This window comes from Poromitra crassiceps, assembly GCF_964638095.1.
Source record: "Poromitra crassiceps genome assembly, chromosome: 15".
Lineage (NCBI taxonomy): Eukaryota > Metazoa > Chordata > Actinopteri > Beryciformes > Melamphaidae > Poromitra > Poromitra crassiceps.
In genome coordinates, this window is record NC_139634.1 from 40,152,302 (window position 1) to 40,170,089 (window position 17,788).

General features: G+C 43.5%; 1 protein-coding gene across 1 annotated transcript in view; it reads right to left on the reverse strand.

The window, feature by feature from the left end:
* Positions 1 to 884: 884 nt before the first annotated feature.
* The window catches only part of ccdc69 (coiled-coil domain containing 69), a 39,034-nt gene continuing 22,130 nt past the window's right edge, over positions 885 to 17,788 (reverse strand). The window contains exons 4-9 of the mRNA XM_083651328.1: positions 8,016 to 8,103; positions 7,305 to 7,378; positions 6,851 to 6,952; positions 6,274 to 6,393; positions 5,596 to 5,693; positions 885 to 3,081 (exon numbers count right to left, since the gene is read on the reverse strand). Coding sequence (XP_083507454.1) covers positions 2,913 to 3,081; positions 5,596 to 5,693; positions 6,274 to 6,393; positions 6,851 to 6,952; positions 7,305 to 7,378; positions 8,016 to 8,103 — 651 coding nt within the window. The 3' untranslated portion in view covers positions 885 to 2,912. The remainder of the gene's footprint in view (positions 3,082 to 5,595; positions 5,694 to 6,273; positions 6,394 to 6,850; positions 6,953 to 7,304; positions 7,379 to 8,015; positions 8,104 to 17,788) is intronic.

Below are 17,788 nucleotides of genomic sequence, written 5' to 3' on the forward strand. Positions count from 1 at the left end.
GTATTACACAGCATGACTGGAGCACCCCCAGGTAAAACGATGAATACAAATAAAATAGTAAAATGCTGAATTCTGGAAACAAAAAAATGTATTAGGTAAAAATACTAGCCTAGCACAAAGTTTCAAATAAACTCTCGCACATCGCTTTGTTGGTGAAAAAATCATTTTGATGTGGTATTTTGGGGCAGATACCGATATCCAATAGCTTCCCACTCTTATCAGCCAATATCAATAGGCATTTTGTAAGAATCTTAGTACGTAAAGAAGGGAGTCCCGCACACCGTCCAAACTTGCAATTAGGAATTTATTCTGTAACGTTTCGGTCACCGACCTTTAAAAAAAAAAAAAAAAAAATACTTGCAAACTACAAGAATCTTAGTACAAATGCAGGTTCAGGCCTAGCTTAAAAATATTTAAGTGGTACTGAAACAAAAGGGCACCAAAAAAAGGCACAAAATTGACCATATCTGTGGTAAAAATATCGAACTGATACCGAGATTGTTTTTAAAGCCAATATCAGACAATACCAATTAGTCTGCTGATTATCTGTACATTCCGAGTTAGGGTTTTAAAATCTTTATCAGAATCAATAATCAACAACAACAAAATCACTAGCAATGCAAAAGTGCAAACTGTTACGCTATAGGTTTTGACCTCAGTGTCTCCCATTGGTAACCTGATGCTGCCAAATGGTTGATGTGTGATCTGATCTTGTGCGAATCCAGCTGCCTTGCAAGGTTATTCCATTGACATACTGCATACAAAGATAAGAATAGATGTGCAAATGACTTGAAATCTAAAAAGCGGAGTAAATCAATCAATCGATCAGTTCATTCAATACTGGTCAGGGCAGTGATAAATCAACTTATGAGGATCAGTTTTATTTGTAGCTTTTTATTTAACAAACACCTGTGCATACCACTAAATTTTAGTGAATGTAACATTTTTGTTTATTAGTTCAGAAAATGCCAGAAACCTTGGCTTGGAGGACTCATGAAACATATAAAAAAAAAAAAAAATTAAAGATTGTCAGTCTGAAAGTAAGACTTAATTCATGAAAAAAGAAATATGCATATATATTTTGGAGAAATGTTTTCACCCGAAAGCATAGATGAACAGCGATCACATGACTGCGATCACATGACTGCCGAACTCAAACGCAGTTCAAAGGGGCAGCTCTAGTCAGTCGTACCTTAGTAGATGTCAGCTAACTCCAACGATAATTAACATGAGGTTTTAAACTACGCCGAAGACAACATTACGCAAGGCACAGGCATATAAATGGTTTTAAACAAAAGAAAGTATATTGAACAACAACAAAAACATTTGGCATTGGGTTGAAACAGGACTACAAAATCACAGTTGTGTGGGTTTGAGTCTGCTGAAGGAGTGTTAAGGTCCAACGTCAGTTTTCAGTTTCCTGGTGGATCCACAGGTTTCCCTTTCCTGGCCGTCCTTCACACTGAGCTGCTGTGTCCAAATCTGTTGAACTTCCCAAGTAAAACATCTTAAAAAGAACCGCAACGAAGAAGGCCAACCTTACGGAGCTCCGCATTTCCCAAGCATAGGGGACCCAAGAAGGTTCCCTGAGGAATTCCTTCATAAAAGGAATCATTTAGGGATATGCCTTTCTTGTGAAACACCATAAGGTTCCTATTCCTATCCCCTCAAAGCAATCACTTCTGACCCATACAATAGTGTGGCAGTGTGTTTATGTGGAGAGACGCTGCCCCCTGCTTGTATTTTCGTGCTTTCACATTGTTTTGGCTGGTCGGGACTCTTCTGGGCGGCAACATGTTGCAAGGTGATACACAGAACACAGCAAAACAATGTCCACAAAAACACACACACACACACACACACACACACACACACGGGACAGCGTCTCTGCACATAAACACACAATTGTATTGGGTGAGAAGAGTCATGATTTAGAGGGAAACTTTTATACGAGTGTATATAATATTTTTTAATGGAATAGTTGCATAGTATACCTTTAAAAAGAACACAAGCTCAGTACATTTTGCCTGGGAAAATACAAATCTTGCTTCCTCCACATGGGCTACACCGGCTCCAGCATACAGTCTATGCTATGAGTGGTGTGGCTCCAGCATACAGTCTATGCTATGAGTGGTGTGAGAACTGGTTGGGAGCACGTTGTAAGTTTAAATCCTCCGTGTTTCGGTGGTCAACTGTCATCTGTGCGCCAGCTTGGAACCCGCTACTGTAAACCAGACGCCATGCTATCTGTTGTAGTGCCGTTCAGTCATAAACCTGGTCAACTGCGTGCCAGGCTGCTAGCATAAGAGCTATTACCAGTGGAGGTGCAGGCTAACAGGATGTAGTCAGGCTGTTTTCATATCTACATAGGGTGACAGAGGATCCAGATTCAAGTCCATGGAATCTAGCTAATTAGCGAGCTAACAGTTGTGGTTCTGTAGGTCGATGGCTGGTATTACCCAGTGTGCTTTGAAACACAAAACGCAGCTTTAAGGGGCCATGTCCACAGGAAGCATTTTCTTCAGGTCAGAGTGCTTTGGAAATTAATGAATGAATGGATGAATTCATCTATTATATACATGTACATATATACACATGAAAAACAAGTGAGAAAAACATCAAAAACAAACAAAAATGACCAATAAAATTGGCATTGCAATCATGTCCAGAGCGCTTGCAACCTGCACAGACCGAGCGCTTATTTGTTGCTGATGGAAAAAAGTGACATTGATAAGCAGCGCGCCTCTCCAAAAGTTGAACTTTTCTTTCTTTCTCTGCTTTTCTCTGCTGCTTAAACGCAGTGCGGGGGGAAAAGCAGCGTTCCTTGTGCGTCCTTACCATCGAGAGTGAATTGCAGTGCGGCGCTGGGCTACACAGGATCAGGCTGGAAGTCCGTGTGAGCCCTGTCAGAGTCATCGTGGAGCCATCTCAGGCAGCATGGCGGGCATGTGGATGGTCGGACAGGAGTCTCTGTGTCTCAGTTTGAACACCAGCTGTTCTTTTTCCTGAGAAAGCTTCTGGTTCACTGCTGCCTGCCTCTCCAGCGCCCCCTTCAGGTCCTGCTGCTCCTTGGATAATTGCCTGGGCGAGATAGACAAAAAGGGTGAGTGAAAGGACTGTAATGAGATGTATTAGGGGTCAACTCAAATGTTATAACTAACTGACTTGTGTGTCCACTGTCACAAGAGTCTCCAGGACCCTGCAAGCCACCTTAGGAACCCCATCGTGAACCCTGGATGGTACCTTCCTCAAACCTGCAGCTTATGGAGATTCTTCGAGGACTTTTAGGATTTTTTTTCAGTTGAGGCCTCATCTTAGATCTTAGAACAGTGATTCCTCTCAACCCTTTATATATCAAGGACGCTAATTTAATCCAAATTAGACCCACAGATCCCCATTTGATCATATCTGAGAATATATTTACTGTTGATATGATTTTGTCCAGAATCCCATGACTATAGCCACTTCTTAACAACTTCTTGGCAAATGGATTATAGCCCTGAGAAGAACATGGAAGAAAAAGTGGTTGCAGCAGGATTCTTTTGTCCAGCAGGTGGCAGTAGATCCAGGCATTATGATGGTTTTAGTGGAGGAAAAACATCAGCACACATCTGAAGATATTTCCCACACACTGATACTCTCAAACTGTTGATCCGTTCCCTTTCCTCAATCGCTTAGATCAGGGGTTTTCCAAGTCTGAGACTGTGGGCCTCCCCTCCCCACCCCCAAAAGAAAGCCTATGGCGAAAATAGCTGCTGAGTGCTGCTCATTCACCTCCCCATGATTCACCTCGGCAGCCCTCACCTGGTTGCGGCCACGTAGTGAAATGAGTGAAATCCACTTTTAGCACATATATTTGATCAAATATAAAAATAAAACAATCGATCAAAATCCCACATGATCGAAGTGATTCCTTAACTCATTGAGTGCCAAGGACGTCGATCGACGTCAAAGTAAATAGTGACGTAGAGTGCCAAGGACGTCGATCGACGTCAAATGCGTTTTTTGACGGTGGGACGTGGATCAAAGCCTCAGGCATCTCCTGTACAAATATGGGAGCTATTGAAGGTGTATAAGTAAGGGATAATGTATATTGAGGCGGTGATTACGGGGGAAATAATGACCGACAGGTGGATTGAGCCCGACGCGCAGCGGAGGGCTTAATCGTTCACCTGAAGGTCATTATTTCCCAGTAATCACCGCCTCAATATACATTATCCCGCTTAGAACACGGCCTACAACTAAATCATTCAATAATCTGACAAAAATAATTATTCAAATAGATTTTTTAATAGCGTTTTCAACGACAAAGCGGTTTCATTCGTAATTGGCACACAAGACACCACAGCTGCAACTGGTTGGCCTAATTAGTAGTGTCTTGCTGACAAAAGGCTCTTATCAACTGATTAATCCAGGTGTGGCAGAGCAGCGGTCGGTTGTCGAGAAATAATGACCGGTGAATCTTGTTGATTGACCAATCAGAATCGAGTATTCAAGAGAGCCGTGTTCTAACCTATTTTACGGACTCATTAGGTGGCGACAGTGCTCTCCAGATTAGAGAAAGGTCCGGAAAACAGCAGGAAAAAGCCGTGATCAAAGAGAAACCGATGCATGCTGCAGCCAGAGCCATATAGATTGCTCTGTCTGGAGCTACAAACAGCTACATTGGCTGCGAACAGCAGTCAATCCGCGCCCACAACTGAGCCCCTCTGTCTCTGTCTGTCTGTCTGTATAGTTTCTCCACACGATTAGCTGCCAGAAAAGCAGCACCCGACGGCAAACCATTCTCAGCAGTCCGGTTTGGCTCTTCCGTGTCGCGCTGGGAGCCGGCGCACAAAAACGGAGCACTCCGAAAATAGAGTGGGTGCGTGTTAGGCTGTGTGTTAGTGTGGGGAGGAGTTTGCAGCTGAGGGGGGGAGAGGGGGGTGGGGCACGCAGGGCATCACACAACTACACCACGTCACTACATCAGAAAATATTATCTTCAGAGTCAGTGAATGTGCTTGAAATGCTTAATTTCACAAAAGGCGGAATATCTCAGCTAATAATTTGAAACGCCTGTATTTGCTCAAAACGACCTATCTTCTCCGGCTCATAACTAAAGAGCGGAAAATGGTATCAATAAACTTTTTTTTGCTGATGATACAATAGAGCCAGCTCGTTCTTTGTGCGTGTTCGGTGTTTACATAGTAATATCACACAATATTCTGTGGGCCTCGAGAAATCACTGAAAACGCTCTGAAAACTCTGGCACTGGGAGCGTCCGTTCTCCAAAAGTGGCTGGCACTCAATGAGTTAACGATCAATTATCGATTTTCGATTATCGATGCCCATCCCTACTTCAGTCTACACCAAATACATAAAAAAAGGTCTGTCTGAAGGCATTTATTCGTTTCTGACTCTGGGAAAGTGGGGGGAAACTTCCCCAAAAGTACTGTATCTGTGAACTGTCTTTTTGTTATCTCTTTAACCAAATCACACACATTTAGGCTATTTGATCTCCTCTTGATTGTGTGTGTGTGTGTGTGTGTGTGTGTGTGTGTGTGTGTGTGTGCGTGTGCGTGTGCGCACATGTGTGTGTGTGTGTGTACGTACTGGATCAGACTCTGGTAGTTGTCTATGCGGACTCTCAGGTCCTCGTTCTGCTGCTGGGTGTGGATAATCTGATCCTCCAGAGACAAGTTCTTCTCCGCCTGGAACACAAGAGTAGTAAACTGAGCAAATATATGAAACACTATTAAGGAGTTCTCCCTCCCTCCCTCCCTCCCTCTCCCTCTCTCTCTCCCTCCCTCCCTCCGACTGGGTTCCTACAAATTTTCAATAAAGAAAAATCCTCACCTTTGTTTTTGTTTTGTTTTTTGTTGTTTTTTAGATTGTGTCTGGTGTTCAATACTATTCAATTTCATACTTTCAATTTTAAAACTCCATATTGTTCTTGACTGGATGTGATTTTGGTGCAGGTTATTTGATATAATGCATGCTGACAGCAGCTGGGTAATAAGAGCATCCCTCTATCTGAACATTATTCTGATCATCATCACAAACTCTGGACTCAAAGTGCTTCTACAACAACATCAAAGCATATGAATATATCTTTTCCAGCCTTCCCCCCCCCAAATTCCAAAACTATTGGAAATGATCAAATTCATTTTGAATATTTTCCAGACCTGCTGTAGGAACCCTGCCCGCGGATTCGGTACCTTGCCCAAGAGCACCTGGATGGTATCTAATCCTATAGCAGCTCAGCTAGGATTTGAACCGTCCTCAACCTACCAGAGCCTCCATTTGGTACAGCTTGCGGTCCTGGTCCTGCACACGCTCCATCTTCATCTCAATCACAAACAGCAGAGACTCCTGCTCCGACTCCCAGAATGCACCTGGGCTGCCGTGGGCCTGATGGTGTGTGTGTGTGTGAGGGCGGGGGGGGGGGGGGGGGGTTGGGGGTTAAAAGGACAAATTTATAAAAGATAATTTTATGTTCTAGAAGACTCTTGAACAAAGCTCACACACACTCTCTCTCTCTCTCTCTCACACACACACACACACACACACACACACACAATACATTCATGCCAATAACAGTGAATTACATGGATAGAGAGAATAGAATGAAAGGGGGAATGTTCGTTTAATCTTCTCTTTGTCTCCCCTTTCTTTCTATTCTCTCTCTCTATCCATCAACTGAATTCTATGGAAAAGAGAGAGAGATGAAGGGAGGAAAAAAATGCTGAAGAAGGGATGATGGATGGAGAGAAGGAATGAGCAGAGAGAGAGAGAGAGTCAAAGTTTACAGCAAGCACACCTGCAGACCAGATGTGTGCAGGAATGCCCCCCCCCCACACACACACACCTGAATGTTGCGCTCCAGGTCTTTCTTAAACGTGGACTGGTCCACTCGTTTCTTCAGCTCGTTGTAAACCTGCAGCTCTGCAGTCAGAACCGCCACCCTGCCCTGAGTTGACAACACAGAAACACACCACCCTCCCCTGAGTTTAATACAACACACAGAAATACACCACCCTCCCCTGAGTTTAATACAACACACATAAATACACCACCCTCCCCTGAGTTGACAACACATAAATACACCACCCTCCCCTGAGTTTACAACACAGAAACACACCACCCTCCCCTGAGTTTACAACACAGAAACACACCACCCTTCCCTGAGTTTACAACACAGAAATACACCACCCTCCCCTGAGTTTACAACGATCCCTCGGTTCTGATTGGTCAGTTTAAACTTTAACGAACCAAATATAAAACTACAGCACAGGTCTTGAGTGTATTTCAGTCATCTTTACCTTCAGCTCGTCCTCTGCCGCCTGGAAGTTCTCTGTTAATTGCCTTTCCTCATCTTCATGTCTCTTCTGTAGCTCTGCATGAAACACAAGGACATGACTTATACTACTTTTTCTCCCATCTTCTCCCCGGTCGTTGCTCCGCCCCCTCTGCCGATCTGGAGAGTTGTAGACTCGCACATGCTTCCTCCGACACATGGGCATATGCAGGAATCCTCAAGTTAAATTCATGACCTTTTAAGACCTTTTCAATACACTTTCGTCACATCAACGATAGGGGTGTAAATCACAAGTTTGATCACATCAAGGCTTTTTAATACTTTTTAAGGGCCTTCATTTTCGAATTCACAGGCATCAACGCATTTTTGCGTAGTTTTAGATGGTAAATAGTACCAGCATACTTTAATGTCAAAATGCGTGCCTGCTATGAAAAATGTGTGCAGGTTGTCAGGTCTGCATCAATTTTTTATACTTTTCAAGACCCTACGGATACCCTGTCTTTTCACCTGACAATGAGGAGTTTCACCAGCAGGACGTAGCGGATATGGAAGATCACACTATTTCAGACTATTAAAACATATATAATAAATAAAAAATCAGGTAGCCCCATTTGAATTCCAGGCGACCGCAGTTGGGAACCATTGGTCTATGGTTTCATCACAACTAAGTTGACTATCAAATCTTTTAACTGGGTCATCCCTCACTGTTCTTTACCTGCAGTGTTCCTCTCATGTTCCTCTGTGACGTTCTGACTCTTCTGTTCGTGCAGGACGTTCAGGTCAGCCGCCGTCTCTGTCTTCACCTGAAACACACAGACGACACAGACCAGATTCAGGTTGATGTGATGAAACACACAGACGACACAGACCAGATTCAGGTTGATGTGATGAAACACACAGACGACACAGACCAGATTCAGGTTGATGTGATGAACCACACAGACGACACAGACCAGATTCAGGTTGATGTGATGAAACACACAGACGACACAGACCAGATTCAGGTTGATGTGATGAACCACACAGACGACACAGACCAGATTCAGGTTGATGTGATGAAACACACAGACGACACAGACCAGATTCAGGTTGATGTGATGAAACACACAGACGACACAGACCAGGTCTGTGAGGTCCCCTTTAGAAAAACTTCCTTTAGTCAGAAGACCCTATCCTTCATGGGAAGCACTCTCTGGAATAATCTACCTCCCTCGATTAGAGAATGCCCGAGTCTCGCCACCTTCAAAGGCCAGTTGAAAATATGGCTCAGATCAAACCAACAATGTGATCACAATTAACATACTTAACATATCATTTGCCATGTTTTGCAGCATGCTCTGTGTGTTTTATTTATTTTATTTATTTTAGGTTTCACTAACCTTTTATACTATTAATTTTTTTTTGGTACTATTAATTGTGTGTGTTTTAATCATTTTTGGTTTTACTAACTTTCTGTACTTTTAATCTTTGTTGTATTATTAATTTTTCTTTTGCTTTCATGATTACATCAACCTGCCATGGGACTACAGGTGGAAACTAGCCCTTGGGCTACAACCTGGCATATTTACTGTACGGCTGTACTGTTCATTAATGTGTAAAGTCCCATTCTTTAAATAAATGAATCTGAATCTGAATCTGAATTCAGGTTGATGTGATGAACCACACAGACGACACAGACCAGATTCAGGTTGATGTGATGAAACACACAGACGACACAGACCAGATTCAGGTTGATGTGATGAAACACACAGACGACACAGACCAGATTCAGGTTGATGTGATGAAACACACAGACGACACAGACCAGATTCAGGTTGATGTGATGAAACACACAGACGACACAGACCAGATTCAGGTTGATGTGATGAAACACACAGACGACACAGACCAGATTCAGGTTGATGTGATGAAACACACAGACGACACAGACCAGATTCAGGTTGATGTGATGAAACACACAGACGACACAGACCAGATTCAGGTTGATGTGATGCACCTGGACCACTGACAGCAGCAAATAAGAGGATACAGGACAGGAAGATTTATATGTATATATATATACATATATATATATATATATATATATATATATATATATATATATATATATATATATATAATGTGAAAGTATGCCACAAAGAATAAATGAATAAATAAATAATTATGAAAATTATATTCAAAACTAGAGACCATCTTGCAATTGGATCCTGTGTCCACCTAGCGTCTTTTCATCAGCTCCAGCGTCTATTTTCAATTGTTTCCAATGGGGGGAGAGCGTATGCGAGCGCACACGGACGTCTAGAGAAAGTGCGCTGCGTCCAGCGTATATTTTCGGCGTATTTGTGCGCCCGGCTCCCAGCGCTTCCAGCTGAAAATATTTTAACTTTTCAGAAAGACGCTGGTGTCGGCTGCTCCTTTTCTGGTAACTAATCATATGGAAAAACTATCGCAACAGAGACAGAACGGCTCAATTGTGGGAGCAGATCGGCTAGACACTTAATATTTCTGGTGAGTGTTGTGCTTACTGCTTTTAATAGCGTAGCCTACCTGTGTTGTTAGCTTGCTAGCTGTCAGCTATCAAGCTGAACTAACGTTACTTGCAGACTGCTTCCTTGTATATTGTGCGCTGGGATCAGCGTTCCCCAGCGCACTCCCAGCTTTTAACGTCGGAAAAAGAAGCTAGGTGGACACAGGGCCTAACCCTCTACTTCCGGCCCCCCCATCTTCAAACTTGCCTTTCAATGTGATCTCAACTACACACCTGTAAAGTCTCGTAATTGCATCTAGTACGGATGTCTCACACACACACGCGCGCACGCACGCGCGCACGCTAGGGCTGTCACTTTTCATTCGAAATTCGAATGCAACTTCGAATGTGGGGGAGGGGTTCGTGTTCGATATGTAAATTGACTGTTCGATTTATAATTTTTTTTTTTTTTTTTTTTTTTTTTATGAACCAAAATTAACCAACTGCTGCTTGCTGGTAATGTTAATCCCATGTCAGAAAAAGTCTCCAGATTTGTCGCGTTAGTCTCTTCTGAGAAAGATTCTCTCCAGGGTCTGAAAAGTTGTCTCGAGTTGGATGCAGCCAAGTTTGTGAGGCAGTGTTGTGACTGTGAGCGTCCAAGCTAACACGTCGGTGATGCCCGGTGGCCTGGACTCAAAAAAAAAAAAAAAAAAAAAAATTATTAACCAAAAAACTTCGAATATATTCGAACGAATTTCGGGCAATTAAAGTTCGTTCGAACTTTATTTTGGGAAAAAGTGACAGCCCTAGCGCACGCACGCACACACACACACACACACACACACACACACACGCAGGCACGCACACACACACACACACACACACAGTGAAAACAACACCAGCCAGACACTGTTGCGGCTGGTAACAATCAAGTAATAGTGCTTCTTTCTTTCCATGCTGTTTGGAGGAAAGGAGTGTGTGTTATACTGTGGATAAACCAGGAGGAGGGGTGTGTCTGAATTGGGTAACGGGTCACGGCGAGGACAGCTGCAAATCCAAAATGGCCGCTGCCATGAGTCATGTGCACGGTAAACAAACGCTGGCTGGGCTCAGAAAGCCCCTGCTTTAAAGATAGACGCAGATCAGAGATATCAGCTGGCTATGAATAACTTCACTGGCTGCTTTCCACTCAGGATCAGCTGAGGGCGCCTCTCTGACCAGTTAGAGGAACTGCAGCCAGATGGCAGAGAGAGATTGTTACACTCTTACGTTTTGTTCTGGAAGTTTCACAGGAATGCCATAATACTGCTTCTATCAGTTTTATAACCTTCCATAATAGATAGATAGAGTACTTTATTCATCCCCGTAGGAAAATTCTGGCGTTACAGCAGCAGTAGCATCAATGACATCAACAACTAATTAAACAATAAAAAGTTACACAAATTCCCGTAGGTAAGGTGCAGAGCAAAAACAGCAGTATCAACATATTGTTAGAAAGAAGCAAGAAACAATACAATACGTAAATATGCAAACTACAATATATACAACTTTACTCCACCGCCGTTACATCTTTCGTTTCCCGGAAACTGTAAGTATATTAACTAATAATATTATTTCTATGACTAAAGCTGTACACTGTTTGATTATTTATATTATAATTGCAATACTGCTTCTATCAGTTATATAACCTTCCATAATACTGCTTCTATCAGTTATATAACCTTCCATAATACTGCTTCTATCAGTTTTATAACCTTCCATCATCTTTTTAAGTGTTCATTTATAGAGGGAGGTTTTCCAACAACACCCTGATTCACACACATTCCCAAACCAGGAGCTTCTCAGTAAAACCAGTCATCTTCCAAGGGCCAAACCTAGAATATTCATCCTAATTTAATCCTACTATAAAGAGGACAACTCAGCCCTTCTGTCTGTTTGCATCCATTTTTCTCTTCAGGTTGGCCAATCAATGTGAAACTGCAGTGACTGACAAAGACCACCCCCCCCCCCAAATTTAAAGACCCAAGAAGACGTTCTTCTTGCACCTTCAGTTGGAAGTGGGAGCTTCATCGTGCAGAATGATTGCAGAGTTTGACACTAGAAGGCCGTTTGCTTCAAGTTTCTCTGAGCTCACTGAAAACGAGCATGATTCGTGACATCACGAATACTGGAGCCAATCCCTGTCCACTATTCAGCAGTTAAAGCCCTTGTTTGTATGCTGTGATTGGCTAGTTATTTTCTAGATAACCCTGATTGGTTGCTTTGGAATTTTTATTTAGGCAGAAGGAGGGAAAGTCATTTGATGGATTTTAACAAGATAATTTAAACTTTATTTTATGAACATCATAAAACATGACTTTGGCTTCTTTTTTTGTGTGCCTTTTTGGCAAGTCTGCGCGGAATTGTGCCACACGCATGCCTGGATATGGACAAGTAGTCTATTTTATATTCAGTTGATCCATGACCTCACAACTTTCACTAATTATTTTTGTACTATTTTACACAGCAGCACATGTAGTCAGGTCGGCCAGCAAAGAGGAAACTAGAAAGTGTTAAATGGATAGTTCGGGTTTGTTTGAAGTGGGGTCCTATCAGCTAGTTCCATACACTAACTGAAATAGGTACAGTGTTCTGGATGCTGAGCGCACCGTCTATCGAGACCCGGCACTCTGAAGCAACAGCCTCCACAGCTCTGTCTCTCTAGTATACGGGGCCAAGAACTAAAACGTAATTTAGCCACCTAAAACAACGGCCACCTAAACAAATCAATATCAGTGTACATGCACGCACTATTTTGACAATTTCAGCGCTTTACTTTACCGTCAAACAGCCCTCTCATTCAGCACTATTTCCTCCCAACCGTACAACTAGTGTATTTCTCCGCAAAACGCCTGCACAGAGCCGCGGCGCTGGATTACTCCGCAGATCAGTTGGTATTTTGGGTTCTTTCTCCCGGCTTGTTAGTGAAGACAACAAATAGAATACACGAACGAAAATATGAGTGATTTTGATAGCAACGACGATATGCCATTCACCTTGGTGACAAGAGGATACAATTATGAACCAGAGAGAGTAATATAAAGAAGAGGAACTTTTGCAGAGAGTGAACAGGCAGAAAGAGAGATATGAGGAACTGCCATAATATGCTGCCTAAATGCCGGGGTGTCCTGCAACCATTTTTCACCATTCCCAGGATAAATTGTGGAAAACGTCCCAGACCAGAGAGGCCAGGTGACTTGTTGTCTCTAAAGTAAGTCAGTGTTTTGTCTCTCTTCTAAGACTTCCTGGTTTGTAAACCGTGGCTCTGTGCTCTGTGCAGGCGTTTAGCGGAGGAATACGGTAGTTGTACGGTTGGGAGGAAATAGTCCGAATGAGAGGGCTGTTTGACGGTAAAGTAAAGCGCTGAAAATTGTCAAAAATAGAGCGTGCATGTACACTGATATTGATTTGTTTAGGTGGGCGTTGTTTTAGGTGGCTAAATTACGTTTTAGTTCTTGACCCCCTGAACTAGAGAGACAGAGCTGTGGAGGCTGTTGCTTCAGAGTGCTGGGTCTCGCTGAGCGTCCAGAACACTGTACCTATTTCAGTTAAGTGTATGGAACTAGCTGATAGGACCCCACTTCAAACAAACTGAACTATCCCCTTAAAACAACAGCAATGAGCTGTCAGGACTGAACTGGAAAGCTGCTGTTAAGTTGGTTCAGGTGGAAAGATCAAATCTCCAGAAATTCAAATGAACATAAGGAACGACAGGCCTCCGAGTAATGATTGACAGGGCAGAGTTCCGCCTCCTGCCTCAGACTTCTCCCTCATTGGATGGGTTTCCACACATTTCACTTTTGAAACGAGACCAGCAGAGGAACGGGGCGACGGCTGTTTGAGATTGACTGATTATCATGACCCTGCTTGTCTTTGGCCACCAAGCACAAAGATTTAATTTCATTACTTCTAAATAAATTGGCTAAATTGGCTCTAGAATGATAGGGCTGGGTTCAAAAAATCGATTCTCCGATTGTTAATGGATTTTTATTTTAATCCTTTGATATCGATTCATATGTCCAGAGATAGATTTCTTATATATATATATACATACTGTATATATATATTATTAATTAATACACAGGACAAGATGTTACTATCCCTTGTGCCAAAATCCGAGGAAAAACACATTTAGAAGCCCAATCCAGAATAAAACAAGCTAACAGGCTAACAAACTAATAAACAAGACACAAATCACCAGTTACCTACCCTAGCCAACAGCAGTATGAAGCATGTCATTGGGGTTTTCAAGTGGGCACCTTCCTTCACCGACGTTTCGTTAAGTTAGGCCCACGACACCTCAAGAAGGCTTAACGGTGTAATCCAGCGTCCTGGAAACACCCCCCTCCATGCTACCACCGCACAACTGCATATTACCTCACTATCTAAGCCTAGCTATCCAGGTCAATTCGGTATGACATTCCTGACTACACCACCACTGTCAATGATTCAGCCCTGTTGATGCGGACCGTTAATCATGACCAACAACAAACAATCCCTAACTACACCACCACTGTCAATGATTCAGCCCTGTTGATGCGGACCGTTAATCATGACCAACAAACAATCCCTAACTACACCACCACCGTCAATGATTCAGCCCTGTTGATGCGGACCGTTAATCATGACCAACAACAAACAATCCCTAACTACACCACCACTGTCAATGATTCAGCCCTGTTGATGCGGACCGTTAATCATGACCAACAACAAACAATCAATCTGACCTTAGCGAGCTCCCCAGCTAGCATGTTTCCTCCTTATCCACAGCCATTCACTTGCTCGTTCTGCTGCCTGAGACATGTTGCTAACCGCAAGTTTCAGGCTCCGTCCCCGAATGCCCAACTCAGTTAGTAAGGCAATAACGGACTTTGCCACAAAACCACGGCAGCCCACCTCTACAGGCCGCACTCGAGCCCTCCAACCTCGCTGCTCTGCCTCTGCTGCCATTTCAGCATACCTAGCTTTCTTGCGCTCATAAGCCTCCTCAACTCGATCTTCCCACGGGACTGTGAGTTCGATAAAATAAACTCTCTTCTCTACCTCAGACCACAGTAACAAGTCCGGACGTAGCCGGGTGCTAACTATATATGCTGGGATGACTAGCTGTTCATTCAAGTCAACCCTCATTTCCCAGGCTCCACCTACACTTAGCTGCCCTAACTTGTGCCTGACCTTAATTGGTCTAATCTTTTCTCCCTCACGTACAAATTTGATCTGTCTATTCTCTTTGCTAGCAACTAGAGAATTTACTTCTAGCCGCTTTTCCTCAACTGCAGCTGCCAAACATTTCAACACCTGGTTGTGACGCCAGGTGTATCGCCCCTGGGAGAGACTGACCTTACACCCTGACAGTATATGCCTCAGTGTACATACACTAGAACACAACGGGCAGGCACCATCCTCGCCCAACCACTGATTTAAGTTCTGGGGAGATGGCAGCACATCATAAGTGGCCCCTAGAATAAATCTAATTCTGCTGGCCTCCATGCTCCACAACTCTCTCCACTTCAACTTTCTCTTCTCTACACTCTCCCAGTTCACCCACTGTCCTTGCTTTGCCTGCGACACTGCCTTAGTACATCTTACTGCCTCCTCTTGCCTATGTACTTCTTCAACTACCATCTTCCTCTTTTCTATTACTGATGCCTTGTTCCACACAGGTTTCCCTATGCACAACCCTAAGCCTCCACGCCCATGCTGCACCTGACCTATGATATCCCTGTGTCTAAGAGCTGACTGTGCTTGCTGTACTGCCTCCTTTGGGTTCCACTTCCTCCCTGTTTTAACTGTGGGCGCTACACTCCTAACCACTGGATCCTTTGACTGAGTCAGAGTCATTTCCAGTCTAACCTTAGCACACTTGAACTCCTCTGTCAGGCTAGATAATGGCAATTCCAATATGCCTTTCCCATATAAGGCTACACTGCTTAGGCAGCGTGGGACTCCGAGCCATTTTCTAATGAATGAGTTAATCATCCTTTCTAGCTTTTCTACCTTTGAAAGGGGAACCTCATACACTGTCAGTGGCCACATCAACCGAGGCAACAATCCAAACTGCAAACACCACAACTTTAACTTTCCTGGGAGCCCTGACTTGTCTATACTTGAAATACCTTGAATCATTTCCTGCCTCACCTCCTCAAACTGTCCCTTATCACTGAGACTTGCATCATACCATCTTCCCAAACTCTTGACTGGTTTCTCTAACACTGTAGGCACCACCTCATCATTTATAACAAACTTCTTACCTACTACCCTCCCTTTAATGATTGAAATACTCCTGGACTTACTTGGCTTCACTTTCATTCTAGCCCACTGCAGATTACTATTTAACTTATCCAACAATCTGCTAGTACATGGAGCGGTTGACGTCATAGTCGTCATGTCATCCATGTATGCCCTAATTGGAGGGAGCCGCAGCCCTCCCTGCAGCCTTTCTCCACCCACTACCCATTTTGAAGCCCTAATAATGATCTCCATTGCCATGGTAAAAGCTAATGGGGAAATTGTACACCCTGCCATAATGCCTATCTCCAGCTGCTGCCAAGCTGTAGTGTACTCTGCTGTGGTAAAGCAGAGTTGAATATCTAAGAAGTAGGCTTTAACTAAGCTCTTTATACTACCTGGCACTCTAAAGAAATCAAAGGCCTCCCATAACAGACTATGCGGCACTGACCCGAAAGCATTAGCCAGGTCCAAGAATACTACATGCAGGTCTCTCTTCTCACGCCTAGCTGACTGGATTTGGTGCCAGATCATGCTGGTGTGCTCTAAGCACCCGGAGAAGCCGGGAATTCCAGCCTTTTGCACCGAAGTATCTATTAGCCTATTCTTTTCTAGATAACTAGACAGCCTCTGTGCCACAACACTAAAGAAAACCTTCCCTTCAACATTAAGTAGACTGATAGGTCTAAACTGACTTATCTCTAACGAGTCCCTTTCTTTAGGAATGAAGATTCCCCCTGCTCTACGCCATGCCTTAGGAATAACCTGCTTCTTCCAGACTACCTTCATCAGCTTCCATAGAAACTGCAACACATCTGGAGCACTCTTATACAGCCGGTAGGGGACTCCATTAGGACCCGGGGCTGAAGAGGCCCTTGCACGTCTCACTACTTCTTGAACTTCTTTCCACCTTGGTGGGCTATCATCACACTGGCTCTCTATTTCACCAATAGGTGGAATATCAGCTGGGACTGTCATCTCTCTAAACCTTTCCCTATCTTTGTGAACCTCCTCCAAATATTCCTCAAGCTTCTGCTTAGGTACCATAAGGCTACCATTCTTTTCCTTACTAAACAATGACTTCACAAATCTAAATGGATCCTTATAGAATGCTATTCTAGCTCTCTCTTTCTTTTTCCTATTTTTCCTAATGCTCTCTGCTCTTCTTAAAACTGCCAACCGATCCCTCACATCTGACTGCAAGCAATCAATGCCTTCCTTCTCAACCTCTGTAGCTTTCCTCCACTGCCTCTTAAGCTGTCTTCTCTCCTGGATAAGTCTATCTATCTCTTGTTGGCGCCTAGATTTAACTACCTCACCCTCTAGTTTCTTCCTTTTCTCAAAGACGCCAAACCTTTCCTTACCATAATCATAAATACAATCTCCCATTTTCTCCAACTTACTCTCAGCAGTTCCTTTAAGCTTCTCTAACATCCTAACCAAATCACTATTGATATCTTCCCACTTCCTACTTTCCGCTGCACCTGGCCACTTAACTCTAGGCTTCTGACCGCTAATCTTCTCCCTTTTTGGCTGGCTGGCCTCTCTGCTTTCCTCGGTGCTAGGACCTGCCTCAACATCAGGGGTGCTGATGTCCTGCGAGCTGTGGGTTACTTCCTGTCGCTGGACTTCACCCGACTGACTTGATAAACTTCTTAAGAAATAATTATCAATGCGGGGTCCCTGTGTTCCCTCTACCAAGCACCTCTTCCTGCCTTGATGGATTCTAAGGCCCCTCAAAGTTGTTACCTTCT